The 18134-nt window shown below is 37.3% G+C and overlaps 1 protein-coding gene across 1 annotated transcript; it reads right to left on the reverse strand.

Annotated features, from left to right (window-relative positions):
* Positions 1–3072: 3072 nt before the first annotated feature.
* Positions 3073–16101, reverse strand: LOC134566178 (keratin, type I cytoskeletal 17-like). Its single transcript, XM_063425881.1, has 7 exons — positions 15562–16101; positions 15383–15465; positions 14101–14257; positions 12443–12604; positions 10435–10560; positions 9435–9649; positions 3073–3371 (listed from the first exon to the last, which is right to left on the reverse strand). The coding sequence occupies exons 1-7, from the start codon at positions 16099–16101 to the stop codon at positions 3362–3364; spliced, it is 1293 nt and encodes a 430-aa protein (XP_063281951.1). The 3' UTR covers positions 3073–3361.
* Between the last annotated feature and the right edge of the window lie 2033 nt (positions 16102–18134).

The raw sequence follows: 18134 nt of genomic DNA on the forward strand, positions 1-18134 counted from the left end.
AAATAAATTTGTAGCCATTTTTGTCAATTCAAACTTTTTTGTAATTAAATTGATTAATAAATCAAATCCTGGTAATGGAGAGATGTGTTTTTTTGGTGATGATTATAGTGTTTGATCAGCTTAAAAAGTGTGCCTGCTTAAATCTCAACATAATATTCTATATTTTAATATGTTGAGGTGGTCTGCACATTCATCACAATTTCATAGGTCATAGTACATAAAAAGTGTAAACGCATTTTATTGTCATCATTGCCAGTGGTTCTTTGGTTTTAAAAGGGCAATCTCAGCACCAGAACCACTACATCTTAAAGTAGTGGCTTTGGTGCAAAGCACCTGTCCGTACGCCCTTTTGTTTGTAAATACTACAATTTTTTTGTGAAAGAGCACTATTTACTTTGAGTTGGTAAGAACACCCTTTACCTGATATCACTCTTGTGCTTCCCCATTGCTGTCCTGCAATGTTTACAGGACCCACGTGTGCCCACCATGATGACACCAAACACTGATTAATCTCCCCATAGAGGTGTATTAGTAGAGTGCATCTTTATGAGTAGATGCTGATTGGCCCAGCCCAGCAATCGATCCCCATGCACAGTAGGCTACCCTATGATTTTCTTTGAGACACAGTAAATTGGTTGAGGTCATCATTATTGATGATCTTAGCGAGATCCTAGTGGTGGCCACAGTGAAACCAGCACAGCGGGAGATAAAAGGTGAATAAATATTTAATTTATTTAACATGTTAAGGGGGTGGGCTAAATCTAAATTACTGAGAATATACTCTAAGGTTAGGAATAGATGTTTGTATTGCTAATGTTGGATTCATGTTGAATTATAAAATTATGTTTGCCCAAGTTAAAGGGTTGTTATTTTTTTCTACAGTGATTAGTGCTATTCCCCACTGTAATTCTTTTCAGTATGCCTCTAAAATATTATACACTCGGGATTGGATTTAGGGTCTGGGTTGTTCAGTTAAATTGAATTTCACTAGTGTTTACACACACAAGAAATGTGAAAATAAGTAACGGTCCAGGTGTGACAACAGTGTGGAAAAGTTAGGAAGCGATTTATTAACCAAGAAAAGGAAATGATCATATTGAAAGCATTTTCATGAAAACCAGAAAGTCAGTACTAATCATCGTTGTCCACCGCCATGATTACTTCTGAAATGCAATATTACCAATTCATGAGTATTTTCTTACTCTAAGCTAGTACAATAACATAATTACATATGGGTCAAACCATAATATATTACTAGACAACACGACTAACAGAATGTGTGAAAGACACTTTTACAAGATAAGGGTAATCATGTGAAACATGTTTAGTGCTAGTTAGTTCGATGTACGCATAAAGCAATGAAATCTGACATCATAGAGCAGGGATAGGCAACCATCGTCACTCCAGATGTTGCAGACTACATCTCCCATCTGCTTTTAAAGAGGAAATGCTGGCAAAGCATCAGGGAAGATGTAGTCCACAACATCTGGAGTGCCAAAGGTTGCCTGCCCCGTCATAGATAGATTAAGCAGTGGCCAAAGCGATATGTTGTGTGAACATTAGTGAGCTCTGCTCTTGGAGATCTAAGCTCCCATTAGGATACTGTCCACTCTCTTTATTGAAACACTTATCATGTTTTCTGCGAGGCAGTGGATCCAAGCTACCAATTTATAAATGACACCAACAGTAAATTGGGCCATGGGGCAAAACATTCTCCAATTATGTTCCATAAAAGAGTTGTGTTTCATGCAACATATTGTGCAGTTACAGACATCATGTGTTAAAGAGATACTAAAGGCACCAAAACAATTTAAACTTAATGAAGCAAGTTTGGTGTATAGATCATGCCTCTGCAGTCTCACTGCTCAATTCTCTGCCATTTAGGAGTTAAAGTGTGACTGTCATGCTGTACTTACCGTTTCCTAATCCCTTCCTCTTCTCTTCCTCTTTCCTACTCTGTCTTCCTTTTTTTCATTTTTTTATCTATCTCTAACTAAAAATACAAGACAAAGTAGGAAATAAGCATGACTGGCCCTCTAGAAGTGTCAAACCCCCCATCCATCATCAGTGACAGCTGCGGGGAATTGGCTCCCTGGAGGATCCTGCTGTCTTATGGGATCCTCTATAGAACTCAATGCTGTACTCTTGCACAAGAGCAACAGGACAGCAGTGACATCGGCTGCTGGTTCTAAAGCACCAAGAACTGAAGAGGACCTGCCAGAGGAAGATGACTGTACCCGCAAATGACAGGCTCAGATAAGTAGAACTCTCCTTCCCCTTCTTCCCCAGCCAATGGCGATGCAAAAGGTCCCATACCGTGACAATGCCACTTTAAATAATAATAACAGAGTATTTAACCAGAAAAGGTAAATTCAGATTACTCTGGTTTCCAAATATGTCCTGGGGATGTTACCTTTTGCCCCAATCCAGGGGATGTTACTATCACTTTGTTTAAGCAGCCCTAGTCACGCCTCCCTGCGTGGGACCTACACAGTCTGCCTACACATTTCCTGTAAAGAGAGATCTAATATTTAAACATCCTTTATTGCACAGTCTGTTTAATTTTGAATTTCTTATGTCCAGCACTGTTAATAGCGTGCAAGAGCCCGCAGGGGCCACATGTGTGTGATTAAAGTTCAATTTAAAAAAGCAGAAGATAAAAACGTCTAAAGTAAACACATTGTACTCTCACACCTAATTGAAAATAAAACCATTTTTTTTTGTAGGCTGTGTAGGAGACAGCCAGGGGAGATGTGGCTAGGGCTGAATAATGTATTTCCTAAATGGCAGATATGTGAGCAGTGTGATCTATACACTAAAACTGCTTCATTAAGCTAAAAATGTTTTGTTGCTTAGGGTATCCCTTTAGACACAATCTAAGTGAAAGGTCAGGTACATGTCCAGAAATTACATCAAATGCCTCACTGTAAAACTAAGAAAATGTCAGTACTGTATCCACAGATAAAAGTGTAATTCTTTACATCTGGTCTAATACTGAGACATGTATAGTAAAAGCACAACCAATAAGCTATCAATTGTTCATTGGTAGCAGAGAAAAAAATCCATCTCAACACTTCTCACCAAACATCTGGTGGCCAAAGAATACGTTACACGAGTCTAAGAATAGAGACAATACTTATGTCTTTTAAAATATATGCATTTCTTTCAAAATCATTGGATTTGACACATACAAAATTCCATCTCAATTTTTCAAAGGATAAGGCAGGATTTAGGGAATAAAAGAAGGTAGATATTGAAATCATTTTCAAACATAGGAGGACTTGTCAAAGCTTCAGGCATAGGGTTTGATATATTTTCTGGTATTCATTATCCGATGTCCAGAATATTCGCTCATTTGTCTTCATTGGATTCTAAAACAAAACAAATATTTGGATACCAGTAACTCATAAAGATTTAAAGAAAACAAAAAAATTATCTACAGAAATATCTAAAAATTAAGGATTTAGTAAATTACATGTACAATATCAGTGACATTTTACAGTTTAATGTTTCACTTCTATTAAATAACATCTTGTATGAGCAGTTTGATAGAATTTAGTGGGGTGTAATTTAAGCTCATCCTTCTTGATTCATTTATATTTTGGTTTTCTGCTTACAGAAATTAATAAATAAACAGATACATGTTGTGGTGTAGGAATATAATAATTAACGTATGAATAGCTATTTATGCTTATTTCAAGTAATTAAAGAAACACTATAGAGTCAGGAAAACAAACATGTATTTCTGACCCTAAAATGTTAAAAAAAAAACACCATGCAGGAGCCTCCTGTATGTAATTAAAGTTCAATTTACAGAGCAGGAGATGAAAACTTTTAAAGTAAGTAACATCTGATTGAAAGTGAACCCATTTTTTTTTCATGAAGGCTGTCAATCACAGCCAGGGTTGGGGTGGCTAGGACTGCATAAACAAAATAAATGATTTAACTCCTAAATGGCAGTGAACGGAGCAGTGCAACTTCAGAGGTATTATCTAAACACTAAAACTGCTTCATTATGCTAAAGTTGTTTTGGTGACTGAAGTACTCCTTTAAGGTTTTGAGGCTGACGTTTGGCAACTCGAACCTACAGCTCCCACCACAGATTTTCTATCGAAGTAAGGTCTGGAGACTGGCTAAGCCACTCCAGGACCTTAATGTGCTTCTTCTTGAGCCACTCCTTTGTTGCCTTCGCTGTGTGTTTTGAGTAATTGGGGTGGGGATTGTGTTCTTGGGTTCACAGACAGCATTCCTCCTCCTCCAAGCATGGCGAGTTGAGTTGATGCCAAAGAGCTTGATTTTGATCTCATCTGACCACAACACTTTCACCTAGTTCTCCTCTGAATCATTTAGATGTTCATTGGCAAATTTCAGACAGGCCTGAATATGTGCTTTCTTGAGCAGGAGGACCTTGAAGGCGCTGTCCTTCATGGCGTAGTGTATTACCAATTTTTTTCTGAATTTTTTTGTTGTTTTTGTTGTTATTCTGTTTCTCACTGTTAAAATACAACTACCATTAAAATTATAGACTGATCCTTTCTTTGTCAGGGGCAAAGTTTCAAAATCAGCAGGGGATCAAATACTTGTTTCCCTCACTGTATAGTAAAATCTTACCTTTATTCCAGTCTGCAGATGCTGTTTCTGCCCATGATCTGCTTTCATACGAAAGCATTGAATTGGCTGAGCTTGTCAAGCAGGCCAATCAGGAGCAGAGCCAGCACAAGCCAAATACAGCCCTGGCCAATCAGCATCTCTTCATAGAGATGAATTGAATCAATGCACCTCTATGTGGAAAGTTCAGTGTCTGCATGCAGAGGATCGAGATGCTGAATGTCAGTCACACTGTGCAGCACTGCCCCAGGATGCACCTCTAGCAGCCATCTGAGGAGTGGCCAGTGGAGGTATTCCTAGGCTGTTATGTAAACACTGCATTTTCTCTGAAAAGACAGTGTTTACTGCAAAAAGACTGAAGGGAATGATTATACTCACCAAAACAAATCCAATAAACTGTAGTTGTTCTGGTGACTATAGTGTCCCTTTAAACTTCCCAATGGTCCAGGATGATACTAAACCTATATATGTTCTGAGTTGTACAAATGGTGATTGGCTTGTAATATCTGTATTTTCTAAACCCCTGCAATGGCAAAAGTTGTGCCTGATTAGCAGCTAGGTTTTACTATAAAATATGATAGCAATTTTTTTTTTTTTTTTGCTACAATAAGATGTATTGGAACATTTATTTGCTTTACGAGTGGTCTGGCATTGCTTGAATACAAACTTACCGTCATGTCCTACTGATCTATGATAGCTGTCAGTTGGTTCACTGAAAAAAAAAAAAAAAGATTTTTTACATTGATATAATAAATCATATATAGTCATAAATTCCAGTACGCTATACAATGTAAAAATATAAGCAATTTACAGCATACAGAATATGCTTAACTAATGTCAGGGTGATCACCTCTAATCATCGTCATTGACCTACTCGTTATAATGCTGTGCATAATTCCATCTTGGACTTTGATGTAGGACTCTCAGATTATCACTACAATAATGACTCAGTGCACCATTCCAGCACTGAAAACGACACAACTATCTTTCTATAAGTCAACGCCGTGATAATTATATGGAATGCTGAAACTGTACCACCTTATATAACCAGAATGTCCCTGGTAGGGTTCCTCTCCAGCGTTGACATTTAGGATGTTCTGATTTTGTTCCGATGATGTCAGATGTTAGGCCTATATAATCTCAGTCCACCAGGAGGCATGTGCACTGTCATGGTGTGTTATAGCCCTGGAGTGCATTGTGTTATTTTTCTCTGATTATTCATTTTCTTTATTTTCTTTATTTTTTAAGAAAGAAAAAACGTTTAATGCACTCAAGAGTAGTTAGATGGCAGGTTTAATGAAGATCAGTGTATAAAGTAACAACAGCAATGTTTAGACCTCAAATTAGGTATTTATAAAGCTGACGCCACAGTGCATCAATACAGTATATATAAGCAAAACAATTAAAGGGTCACTCGAGGCCTTCTAAAGCACTTTAGCTTGCTGAAAAGCTGTATGCATGAATAGCGTGTCCTCTTTTTTCATGTTGCAAAAAATGCAGATTTCAATTGAAATTGACACTTTTATAAGTTTAAAATGGTTACACACCCTTGGCTTTCAAGCAGACAACAGGGTCTGTTACTTCCTGGTTTGGTTAGCTCAGTGGAGCTAAACTCAAGAGGCAGCAGATGCCCAGAGCACCTGCCTTGCGGAAATCTCTCATTGAGCTGCCCTGGGAAGTCTTTGATTGGACTGCCACAGAAAGTCTGGGTGGGGATAAGAAGGGGAGGACTTGCAAAGACTTCAGACAAACTTCAGGTTTTGCAAGCTGTTTTTAGATTTAACCTCAGTGAGAAATTGTATAATTTAATGCATGCATGCTTTCATTTGGGGTGTTTTTAGTAAACATCGATTTTTATGTATTTTGTATTTGGGCAGTGGAGTGTCCCTTTAACCCCTTAAGGACACATGACATGTCTGACACGTCGTGATTCCATTTTATTCCAGAAGTTTGGTCCTTAAGGGGTTAATAATTTTCATTACAAAACACACTTACTGAATTATTTCCACATGTTCAGAATCGGAATCCTGATAGCCAAAGGCTGAACCGACCTCAAAGAGACAATGACGTCAAACGCACCCTTAAACCAGGCAAGAGTGCATCTAGAGTGCATTTGATGATGCGAGACGTGCATGCGTCACGGGACGGGACTAAAGATTCCACCAAAAAAAGGCAAGCAAAGGGCAAAGAAGAATCGGGGCAAAGCCACTTAATTACGCAAGACACAAACACGTGACAACCAAATACACAACCATGTGAATGCGTCAAAGCATAAATGTGTACACAGTCACCATAGTAACAGGTACTGACCAAATTGAAAGCAAATAGGATCCACATTCTAAACAATATACAAAAACAAATCTGAAAAATAAAAACGAAAATTGAAAATAAAGCAAGCCTGTTCCTTCTACTTTTAAGCTTAGCTTTTTTTCAAGATGTACAAATATAAAATCAAATAGTAGATCGATGACAACTTATCCAAATCCAAGATAGACTACACTCTCTAAACATCCTATAACGCAATCCTTAGTAAATATCTTAAAGACATAGCAACTCAGCACCTAATATTAAATAAATGCCACTATATTTCACTGGGGAAATATGCACAATTTTGCTTTTGACCTCTCTGATCTCTCCAACCCTGACCTTGCCATGCTTACCTAAATTATCACTATTCCGTACTCCCTTGACCTCGGCCTGTTCTTTAACTATTCTTCTTTATTTGTTGCATGCGCACAAGTCCCCCCCCCCCTCTCCCCCCCCCCGATTCTAACGAAACAGTATAACTCTCTAGCATTTGCATTCCTAACACTAGATTATATCTTTTAAAAGACTTGGGAAGCACGGTTGTGAGATAGGATAAACTCTTTTGGAGAAACCTTCAAACATATTTTTATGGAGCTGAGGGAATGGAGACTATAAAAAATTTCGGAAAGAATTAGTTAGTGCCCCTAATAAAGTTCCGTAAGTATTAACTGTAGATATGTATAGAAACCAAAAAAATTGGAACTATTAATGGTCTCTGCCAGAGCATAGTGAGTAATAATGGGCGTAAAATTAGAAAATATTAATTTAGCTTAGATTTGTTTTTAAGGTTTTGTGTTAGTGTTAGGACTTCATTAACGTCCTGCAACGTGTCACTGCTTGCCTCTCTTCCATCTCTGACTGGATGTCGTCACGCTTTCTCAAACTTAACCTCTCTAAAACTGAACTCCTTGTCTTTCCTCCTCCTAATACTGATCCTCCTCTCTCACTCTCCCTTCAAGTCAGTGATATCCACATAAGTCCATCCCTACAAGCGCGCTGTCTTGGCGTCATACTTGACTCTGGTCTCACCTTTGAGTCTCACATCCAGTTTGTTGCCAAGTCCTGTAGGTTCCAACTCAAAAACATAGCCCGCATCCGCCCCTTTCTTACGCAAGATGCTACCAAGGAGCTTGTCCATGCTCTAGTAATTTCCTGCATGGATTACTGTAACCCTCTCCTGATTGGTCTCCCCAAAAGCCGTACTGCCCCGCTACAGTCTGTAATGAATGCTGCAGCTAGACTGCTTTTCCTATCCAGTCGGTCCTCTCACACCTCGCCCCTCTGCCAGTCCTTACATTGGCTCCCTGTATCCTATAGGAGTCAATTCAAAGTGCTAACCCATACATTTAAAGCACTGAACAATTCCAGCCCCTCTTATATCTCTTCACTGATCCAGAGGTATGCCCCTCCTCGTACCCTCCGCTCTGCCCGCGACCACCTCCTGACCGCTGCTCGCACCCGTACGGCCAACTCACGCTTGCAGGACTTCTCACGGGCGGCTCCTCTCCTATGGAATAACTTGCCTACTGCCATCAGACTCTCCCCTAGTCTTCAATCATTTAAGAAGGGCCTTAAATCCCATCTCTTCAGGAAAGCGTATGGCCTCCCAGAGTAATCTCTCCCTTACATACCTGTCTCTTGCTCTCCTATGGGATAGTGCTTTGCTCTCTCCTCCAGCTCTGCTTCACTCCTACTTGATATTTCCTATCCTAATGTTTCTAATACCCCACCTCCTATAGACTGTAAGCTCATTTGAGCAGGGTCCTCTTCAACCTATTATTCCTGTAAGTTTTCTTGTAATTGTCTTATTTATTGTTGCATCCCCCCCTCTCAAAATATTGTAAAGCGCTACGGAATCTGTTGGCGCTATATAAATGGCAATAATAATAATAATAATAATAATAATAGTAATTAACCTAACCCTAAAGGATTTGTGAATTCAGTGTAAGGATTTATTTGTTTGTGCAGAGCTGTGGGTAAAGTATATGTGTTTTGAAACAGAATGAATTATTGATTTTAACAGGATAATTTGGCCCACATAGGACATCTACTGAAATTTGCAGTAACTGAGCTGTAATAATTAGTTGGATAAGAAAACAAATAATGCAATTTTAATTTTAATGTGTTTAGAAAAGGATTACATGATGAGTAAAATAAGTTTGTGAGTGTAGCATTAATTAGTTATTTAATAAAGTGAGGATTCAAATTGAATTCTTAGTGAATTTCAAATTTAAGGTCCGAGTGGTAATCGAAAACAAAGCTGACTTAGAAAGATTTTCCAATTCGGCTATTTTCACCTCAAATTTGAAATTCAATTTATAATTCACCACAAATTCTCACTTTAGTTAATCACCCTGTCTAAAAACCTCAAGCCAGCAAAATCTCTACAAGTTTGACAAAACAGTAGACGATGTCTCTAAAACTCAATGTCGGCTCCAAGCTGAGGGCACGGGTTTTATATCCCAAGGAATGATCCATTTTTTTGTTATAGCACTTGAAATACAGTGTGTTATACATACCCAGATCCTTCAATCAGGTGTCTGTAAGAAGCAATCTCCATCTCCAAGAACGTTTTCTGGTCACTGAGAATCCCATACTTTTGGTCTTGATCTTTCATATACATTAGGATGTCTTCCAGTTGACTTTGCAAGGAGTCTATGTCACTTTGAAGCTCTGTGAGCTGCACAGAGTTATTCTCGAATGTCTCTTCAAGACTTGTCTCGAGAACCGATTTCTAAATCAAACAAATCAAAGTAAATTGTACAATAAGATGATGACAATGATGACAGCTTCATGATGAATGTGTAGAGGTGGAGGTGGGTGGCTCATGGAAACCACGATTTTAAAGAAATGACAAATAAATATATAAACAAAAATAATGTCTGCATTTGAACATATTGCCCACATACAGTAAATACTATTAAATCATATCTTTCTAATATAAAGGTATTTAAAACTGCTATAGAAATCTTTATCAATTCTGAACTGCTAATGTAATGCTGACAGTGAAATGGTAGAGCCCATTCACTCCTCCCCCTCCTTGACTGTAAGAATGGTATCAGCCAGTCACACTTCCTGTACTGTTTGAAAGGGGTTGAGTAGACATTTTTAGCAACTTACATTCATTATATAAATGACTAGAGTCTTCGGCCAGAGAAATTAGTTCCTCTTCAGCAGTGATGGCTAACCTGGACACCATAAATTGTTTCTGGACTCTAAAAGACTCTAAAAGCTAGCTGAGCATCATGGGAAATGTAGTCCAGAAACAATTTATGGTGTCCAGGTTAGCCATCACTGCTCTACAGGCTGGCTGATTGAGGATGAGTAAGGCTTTATGAACAAGATTTTATACTGCAAAATACATAAAAATAAAAACGTTTATACTCAATTATGGTATTGAAGGAGTTAATAAAGATCATAGCAAGAGATATTTGTCTAGATAGTCCGTATACACTAATGGAAATCTGGTACAAACAACAATAAGCATTTGCATGAAATAATAAAAATCCAGAAACATACCATTTGGAGTTGCGTCTGTAGTTTTATCTCCATAGCGTGTGCTGTGTGCTTCAGGTCAATCATTTCTTCCTTCAATTCCTCCAATTCTTCTTTACCAGAAAATAGCCTGTGCTCCAACTCTGAATGCTGCAATACAAGGACCATGGGAAAATGTTATCAACTGAATGTATGAATTTACTCCATCCCAAATACTAGCTTTGAAACAAGCTAATAAACTATTAAAAACTAATAACTGAGCTGTCAAAATTCCACAGTTAAAGGGACACTAAAGGCACCCACACCACTTCCGCTCATTGAAGTGGTTTGAGTGCAGTGTTCCTGTCCCCCTTAGTCCTGCAATGTAAATCATTGCAGTTTTAGAGAAATGATTACCTTGCAGGACTAATACTGCCTCTAGTGGCTGTCAATTAGAAAGCCATTAGAGGCATATCATACTTGCTAGGCGACTTTTGGCACCTAATTAATGCTGGACGTCATTACACTTTCTGTTAAATCCCCATAGGAAGGTATTGAAGCCATACTTTCCTATGGGGAGGGCCTAATGCGCTTGCAGTGCTCACCGTACATGAGCATTAAGACCCCTGACTAATGACGTTGGAGGAGATAGGTGCTGGAATCGGGTGAGTATGTAAAGGGTTTTTAAACCTACCAAGTGTCCCTATTTAAGAGGGACTGTCCCTATTTTGGGCCCAAAATCATCTACCTCTCTATTGTAGGATCTGCTTATTGCTGGTGTATCTGAGTGTATAACAGAGCTCCACAGCAATTATACTCACATTTTTGTGCTTGGAAATCAGTCTGTGTAAATAAGATACATTGTTCTTGTTCTAAATTACATTTTAGTTGCATAAATAAGTATTAGTAAGTCGCCTAAAATTTCTCAGAACAGCCCCACCCCAGGCCACACTCACACCCCTAAAATTAAAGTTCCCCTCTTTGTCCATTTCCAATGTTCAGCATATAACAATCATACTCTACACTCTGCAGTTATTACTTGTGTGCAGTTTTCATGCCCTATGCAGAACATTGACATAAACCTACCAGCATTGTGGGAAGGACTTTAAATGTAAGTCTGGTCCCGTAAAAAACGGTACAATGGAGGTAAGCAAAAACCATAATCACCGCTATGGCACTTTTCATTCATGTTTTCATTCATTCAGATTTAGACTTTGAAACTAGGATGCCTGCCCTGACCTTTTGGACTTTTTTTTGGATGATTTGAGTATAATCTTACCTCAATCGTTGTGTACCTTCTTGCATTGGATTTAGCAACTGTGTTCTACTTTATTGTTTAAGAAGACTCTTCCTCAGACTGCTTATCTTTGCACAGGCATGTACGACCAAAACATTTAATTATGTAAATAATAATAAGGATCTCATTATGAAGAGTAATTTTGATTTTTGCAGATGGTAGAATACAGTGATGAATTCTCAGTACCCATTTGTTAACCTGCCCATTTTCCAGGGGGTAACCAGCCTGAAGCTTTCTAACTGTTGATGAGCCATAACGAGAGGTAAGACTATAAACATCCCCACTCATTCTTTAAAAAACTAAAATGAAATTGGTTTTAGAGAGACTAAAGAGTGTTAAAAATATGTAGTGCATTTGAAGAATAACAGAGGTTTATATAGTATTGGTAACTTCATTATGACCACCATGATGACCGAAAAATTATTACTGTAGTATGCCTAGTGGGAAATTAGTAGACCTTACCAAGTATCGGAGACCTAGGAATTAGCTTTTAGATCCCTTATTTAGTTCTCCCATTGAATGGTATTTAAAGGGACTCTCTTACTGGCCGCCATTTGTGAGTGACATTACTGTATTTTACACCAGGTTACGACTATAGCTGAGCTGGAGAGTACTTCCAAAACAGCACTTCTTGCCTCAATTATGTAATGCAGTTGTTAATTAATCGCAGTTCAGTATTTAGTGAAGAACTGCATCTCTTGAAATATTGAGCAAATATAAAATGAGAAATTATGCAAATCAGATGAATTGGTTTACTGTTGAACGGAAGATGTCCTCAGCCTCCTTTAGGTTCCTCTCTAAAAGACTTTCATATTCCTCTCGAATTTCCGACAAAGCTTCGGTTAAATCCATAGTTGGTGCTACATCCATTGCCACATTGACTTTGACTCCCAGCTGAACGGCAAGACGATTTACCTCCTTCCCGAAAGAAGATATCATTAAAATGTTAAAATTTAGCAGCTTGTAAACTTTGATTCAGTAATTGAGTTCAATATTTAAAGAGACTCTGGAATTACTTTTAAAATGTCTTCAGTTACGCTGTATACTTAATGTCAGGAACGCAAAAATGTATAGTGGTAAAATCACTCTTTAGATGTCCGCCCCCTTTGCCTCCTTTTGAAATGGTATTTTACTTACCTTTTTCCAAGCACCACACCGCTCTCACCATGGCTGGCCTCACTTCACGCCACCTCCATGGCTGAGATCGTCAAATTTGACAATCTCAGCCATTCCAATGCTTTTGCATAGGAAAGTATTGGGAGGGTTTTGGGCATGCACGGCAAAATGCTGCACCAATCAGCATCTCTTCAATGCATCAATGCATCTCTATGGGGAGTGTTTAGTGTTTCCATACAGAGCATGGAGATACAGAACGGCAGTGCTGCACACAGCAGCACTGACCCAGAAATCACTTTTAGTGGCGATCTGAGTGACTGTCACTAAAGGTTTTACTAGGCAGTAATGTAAACATGTATTACTGAAAAGCATATCATGCTAAAGTTTTGTAATTTTTATACCAGTGGACAAGATGATCTATTATCCTTGTGATGCAAGTTATTTCTATAAAATATTTAACAGTCTTTGTAAAAATAATTTAACCACTACTACATAAGTACTATACATTTTATATATATATATATTATCTCTTAAAATCACAGCATTCTTCCCATGTAGAATCACAGAGGGTGACTTGCTCAATGGCCCATTTAGCTGTCCATCAATTTGTCCTGTGTAATGTTCATAAAGATTCAATAGGCTTTTTATTGCCTTTTCAAACCAATTAAAAAAAAACATTCAAATTAGTGGTAATGTTGTCTGTTCAATAAATAGTTACTCACACAATAATCAATTGCATGATGCAAATGAAGAAACAACTGTCAATGTCAATGAATAGTGGTCAAATATGTAAACGTTCAAATTTAATTGCCATCACAAACTATAATAAAATGGTATGTGTATCACCATTTCTGTTAAATTATTTATTTGTTGAAACACACTACATATTCATTTTAACTAGTCTTGAGCTCAACATAGCTTGGTAGTAGCAACACAATTAACTGTAATTTCAAAGAAATTAGTACCACCAACAGTTATAGACGACCCAGATGTGTCTATATATACAGGTGTGTGTATGTGACAAGGTGCAACTCTTTTTCTTTAGGTAAAATATATATTTTTTGGTTTATATTTGCTTCTTTTCTACTATTGTAGGCTGTCCACACTAAGTAGTCCTTTTGATTTCCTGTTTTTTGGACAATATTAAAGAGTAGTTAGATTTGTCACAGACATTTGTCTTTGCTAAGCTTCTACTGGTTGTCTTCTCTACCAAAAAAAAGGAGCCAGGTTACCTTTGTATATAGTAATCATTAAAATGCACACCGATGTTATTTCCCTATTCAAAGCTTTCAACATACCTCCTCATGCTCGCTGTTTAAATGTGCAATTAATTGTAAGAGATTCTCGATATCCGCATCCATGGTTTGACTTTCCATCTGTACTCCCTCGAGAATTCTCTGCATACAATAGATATCTTCCTCTGCATTGGTCTTCATTCTAGACTCTTCGTCATATCTTTAGGAAACACAGAGATTTTTTTTTTAAATCAAGAATCAACTTACATAATGCTGAGCAAAATTACTGAAAACAAAACAAAAAAAAAACATTATATTTATGTGAATTGGTCAGCTTTTTTTCCAGTTTGTAAGTAGGTTCTCAGGTAACCAAAACTCATGGTGTAGTGAAAACATGAAGCGATATGGCTAACAAAAACAAACGATATTGACATGCTCTGTACTACATGTGTATTGGCAAGACACGAAGACAGAGTAATTCTTTGGAATTGGTCATTCATGACTTGCAAAGTGAGTACAATTTCCCCAGAGTTTATAGAATGAAAGAAAGAAGTCTAGTAGTAGATACCAATGATTCATATCAACCAACCTATACAATTTCATTTATTTTGTTAAAGTAATGAGGGTCTGCATGTTGATTTGCCAATTGTGGTGCATTTACTTAGGAACTGAATTGTCTAAACCAAAATACCATTGCTACAATGAATTGGTATCATTACAGTGAAATGTAATCTCTATCTTAGCTGTTCCTCCGGTGGAGGCTGGGTTGTAGGCACTAGGGGTCCCTTATTCATATTAAACTGTTAATGAAAGGGGTGGTGCTGGAGGACTCCAGACACCATACTCACTTCAATGAGATGAAGTGATAGTGTTTAGAATGTCCATTTAAATTTTGAAAATTATTTCTCTATCTACAACAACCAACATCTTAAATAAACTCAAATAAGTAATACATCTTGCAAAATATGAAAAACATTTTTTTTATGTTTTATTTTTTGTTTTCTATATCTTATATTAAAATGAACTATAGTATTGTAAAACACATCATCCATATAATTCAGAAAGTATATACATCTGTTAACACATTTTTAACATTTACACAAGTTTCTATACAACTATACGGACACCTGTCTTGGAACCGGTAAGTTGTCAAAATGTTTTTAAATGGCTTGACTACTTATTCTGGGAAAGCAGATAATGGTTATAGTGGTTGGAATGCAACCTAAGTCTTTGACAAAATTAGCAAAACTATGTAAAATATTTGTACGAAAAATATTCTTATATATTCTTATATATTCTTTATAACTTTGTCTATATTTTTATGATAACAGAATTTCAAACTTACTTATTTCTGAAGTTTTCTGCAGCCAAATATGCACTGTGTATCTGCTGAACTAAATTGGTATTGTCAGCCTTGACAGATGATATCTATTTAACACATACACATTGAAATGAGCATATACCCTATAACCATTTACATAAACAAACTCACACAGATAGAAAGAATATTGTAGTTTGTGTTACCTTAGTCTGGATTTTACCGACAATATTGTAGAACTCACTGTAATCCGGATAAGAATCAGCTTGACTTTTCTGATACTCGTCTTGGATAGTCTTCTCTAACTGGGCATTGTGCTCTTTCAATGAGTCTACTTCCGTCATGTACGATGCCAACCTATTGTTCAGAACACGCATGGTCTCCTTTCCATTCAAGTGCATGGTTTCTTTCCCATTGAGCTGTATGGCTTCCTTCCCATTGAATCTAATTGTATCTTCATTCAGTCGATCGTTATGCCATCCATTCCATCTTGTATTGTTAAAATGGGAATGCTTTGGACGCACATGTTCCTCAGGATCTCCATGACTGGACATAAACTTATTAGAAGAGAAGTCTAGTCCACGGTGGACAGTAAAATGAGGCTTAGAGTTTATTCTGTGATAGACTCCATTGAAGCTCCTAAACTGAGGTGAAGAATTATGTTGGTAAGGTTTCGGATAATACACACCGGTATAATAGTGCCTGTTGACTGGTTCAAGAGAAGAGCAGTCCACATCGTTTCTCATGGTTCCTGATGAGATGTCGATGTTTAGACACTGGAAACCCAAACTTGTTTGTTTACTAAGTAGCCTTTGAATCGCTTTTAATAGAAAAGGCTGGATGAGGTCACTTTTATATGGACTGCATTTTTTGCTAAGCCCTAAATGTCTAACTGGTTATTGAACTGTTGTCATCATGATTAGTTTATTGAATTAAAGACCAAGCAGTCAGAAAGACAGGAAGACCTACTATTGTATGTTTACAATTATTTTGTTGTTGTTGGTGGTGTTTTGTTTTTAAGAGCAATGAGCAAAACAAAAAGTCTTTGTGAAATCATCGATCACATCTGATCAGTACAGAAACTGGGATTTTTCATAGGGTGCAACACTTAGTAGGATATGGGTTTAGAAAAAAGATACCTGCTGTTAAAACAAATTATGTAAGTGTATAATATATCTTAATTATATTTACTTTTTCAGTAAAATGTAACATGTGGTTTCCAATCAGTTTTAACTAATACGTGAGCTGTGAAGTTATAATCAACTTAAATTCTAGCAATTTTCTGATTTTATTCAGTTAGCACTTTTGTGTTGAATTTTGCAAGAAACTTGCCATGTCAAAATAAATCACTGTTTAATGGGTAGAACCTCAAATATTTTATTAATTTATTTTGTCAATCTATTTTTATTGAGTGTGCATTGCAGTTGCCAAAAATACACAAGTGACACATTAGTCAGATATCATAAAACTACAAATTATGAGACACAACATGGGCAACATAAGCTTTCACAATGACTCCCTGAGGTTCGCGGGACTCACGAGACGAACAAGAACTAGAGCCTACGGTCTACTAAGCCCGCTTACATCTTGAAACCTTCCCAATGTACAAACGGTATAAGTTTATGTTTATTGAAATCATTATGGTTAAAGAAACTTGCGAGACTTACTGTTCAGTTTTTATATATAAAGTAAACGTAAAAATCACACTCAAAAAAGGAGATACCACAAGGGACCTGCGTGTCCGTCAATATGGTGGGCCTGCAAGCCCAGATAACTGTATACGTTACCTGATACCAGTTCTCGAATACACCACATAATTGTTTTTGAACTTCCTATTTCTTCAGAGATCTGCGAATCTCGGGGTTGTATATATAAGCATGAACAAATAAAAATCAGATTTACAAAAAAAAAATCTACAAATTATGCGAGCATAGTGCAACAGACAAAAGTCGATATACATAAACTGAACGGCACACCATTTTTAAACCAATAATGAAATTCAAACTTAAAGGGATACTATAGTGCCAGGAATACAAAGCTGTTTTCCTGGCACTATAGCTACTTCTGACTCCCCCATCCCTCCCCCACGACCCCAATATCCCCCACATCGGTAAATTGGGTGACTTGAAAACTTTAGCAAAATGGTAAAGTTGGAAAAAGTATCTAGTTGCTTTTTTTCAATTAGTTTTGGCTTAGTTATTGCTGTGCAGTATGCAAATAGTCACATTACCCAGTTCATGCAATGGGCCCATATATATCACCTTTGTTACCATAGCAATGTAAAAAACTTAATTTTGTTGGGCTTAATCGAAATTCTTGTGGTATTACTCTCTCTCAGCCTCTCCCTTTCTAATTTATTTTTTATTCTTTATTTTTGAAAGTGCAAGTTTGACCCCTTAAGGACCCATGACATGTGTGACATGTCATGATTCACTTTTATTCCACTTTTTCCACTTTTAACCCCTTAAGTTTGGTCCTTAAGGGGTTAAACATATAAGCAGGCAGTGCCACAACAATAGCTGCATGCACAACAGGTGTGGACAGAATATAACAGTGGTATGACATACTGTAGCATGTATTAGCACAATTTAAATGTTTTATATTGAATAGTAAAGTGTGTAGGAACAGCTGGAACTGGACTTGCGGTCCCTGTGTGAGATAGTGTAGAGTGTAGCTGATTATTAAAGGGTGTCACAGGTCTTGTACCTCTTGCATTTCGTAAGATTGAACGTGCGGGCCCGCAGTTTGGCAAGAGGGTCGGGATACTCACTCCGCTTGA

The sequence above is a fragment of the Pelobates fuscus genome, chromosome 6 (assembly GCF_036172605.1).
Source record: "Pelobates fuscus isolate aPelFus1 chromosome 6, aPelFus1.pri, whole genome shotgun sequence".
In the NCBI taxonomy this organism is placed as follows: domain Eukaryota; kingdom Metazoa; phylum Chordata; class Amphibia; order Anura; family Pelobatidae; genus Pelobates; species Pelobates fuscus.

Excerpts from the sequence above, each read along its gene's own strand:
- LOC134566178 (XM_063425881.1), bottom strand. The coding sequence starts at position 16,101 with ATGAGAAACGATGTGGACTGCTCTTCTCTTGAACCAGTCAACAGGCAC. Across the intron at positions 15,466-15,561 it reads TCGGTAAAATCCAGACTAAG|ATATCATCTGTCAAGGCTGA; the intron begins GTAACACAAACT and ends TGTGTTAAATAG. Across the intron at positions 12,605-14,100 it reads TAAACAGCGAGCATGAGGAG|GAGGTAAATCGTCTTGCCGT; the intron begins GTATGTTGAAAG and ends TCTTTCGGGAAG.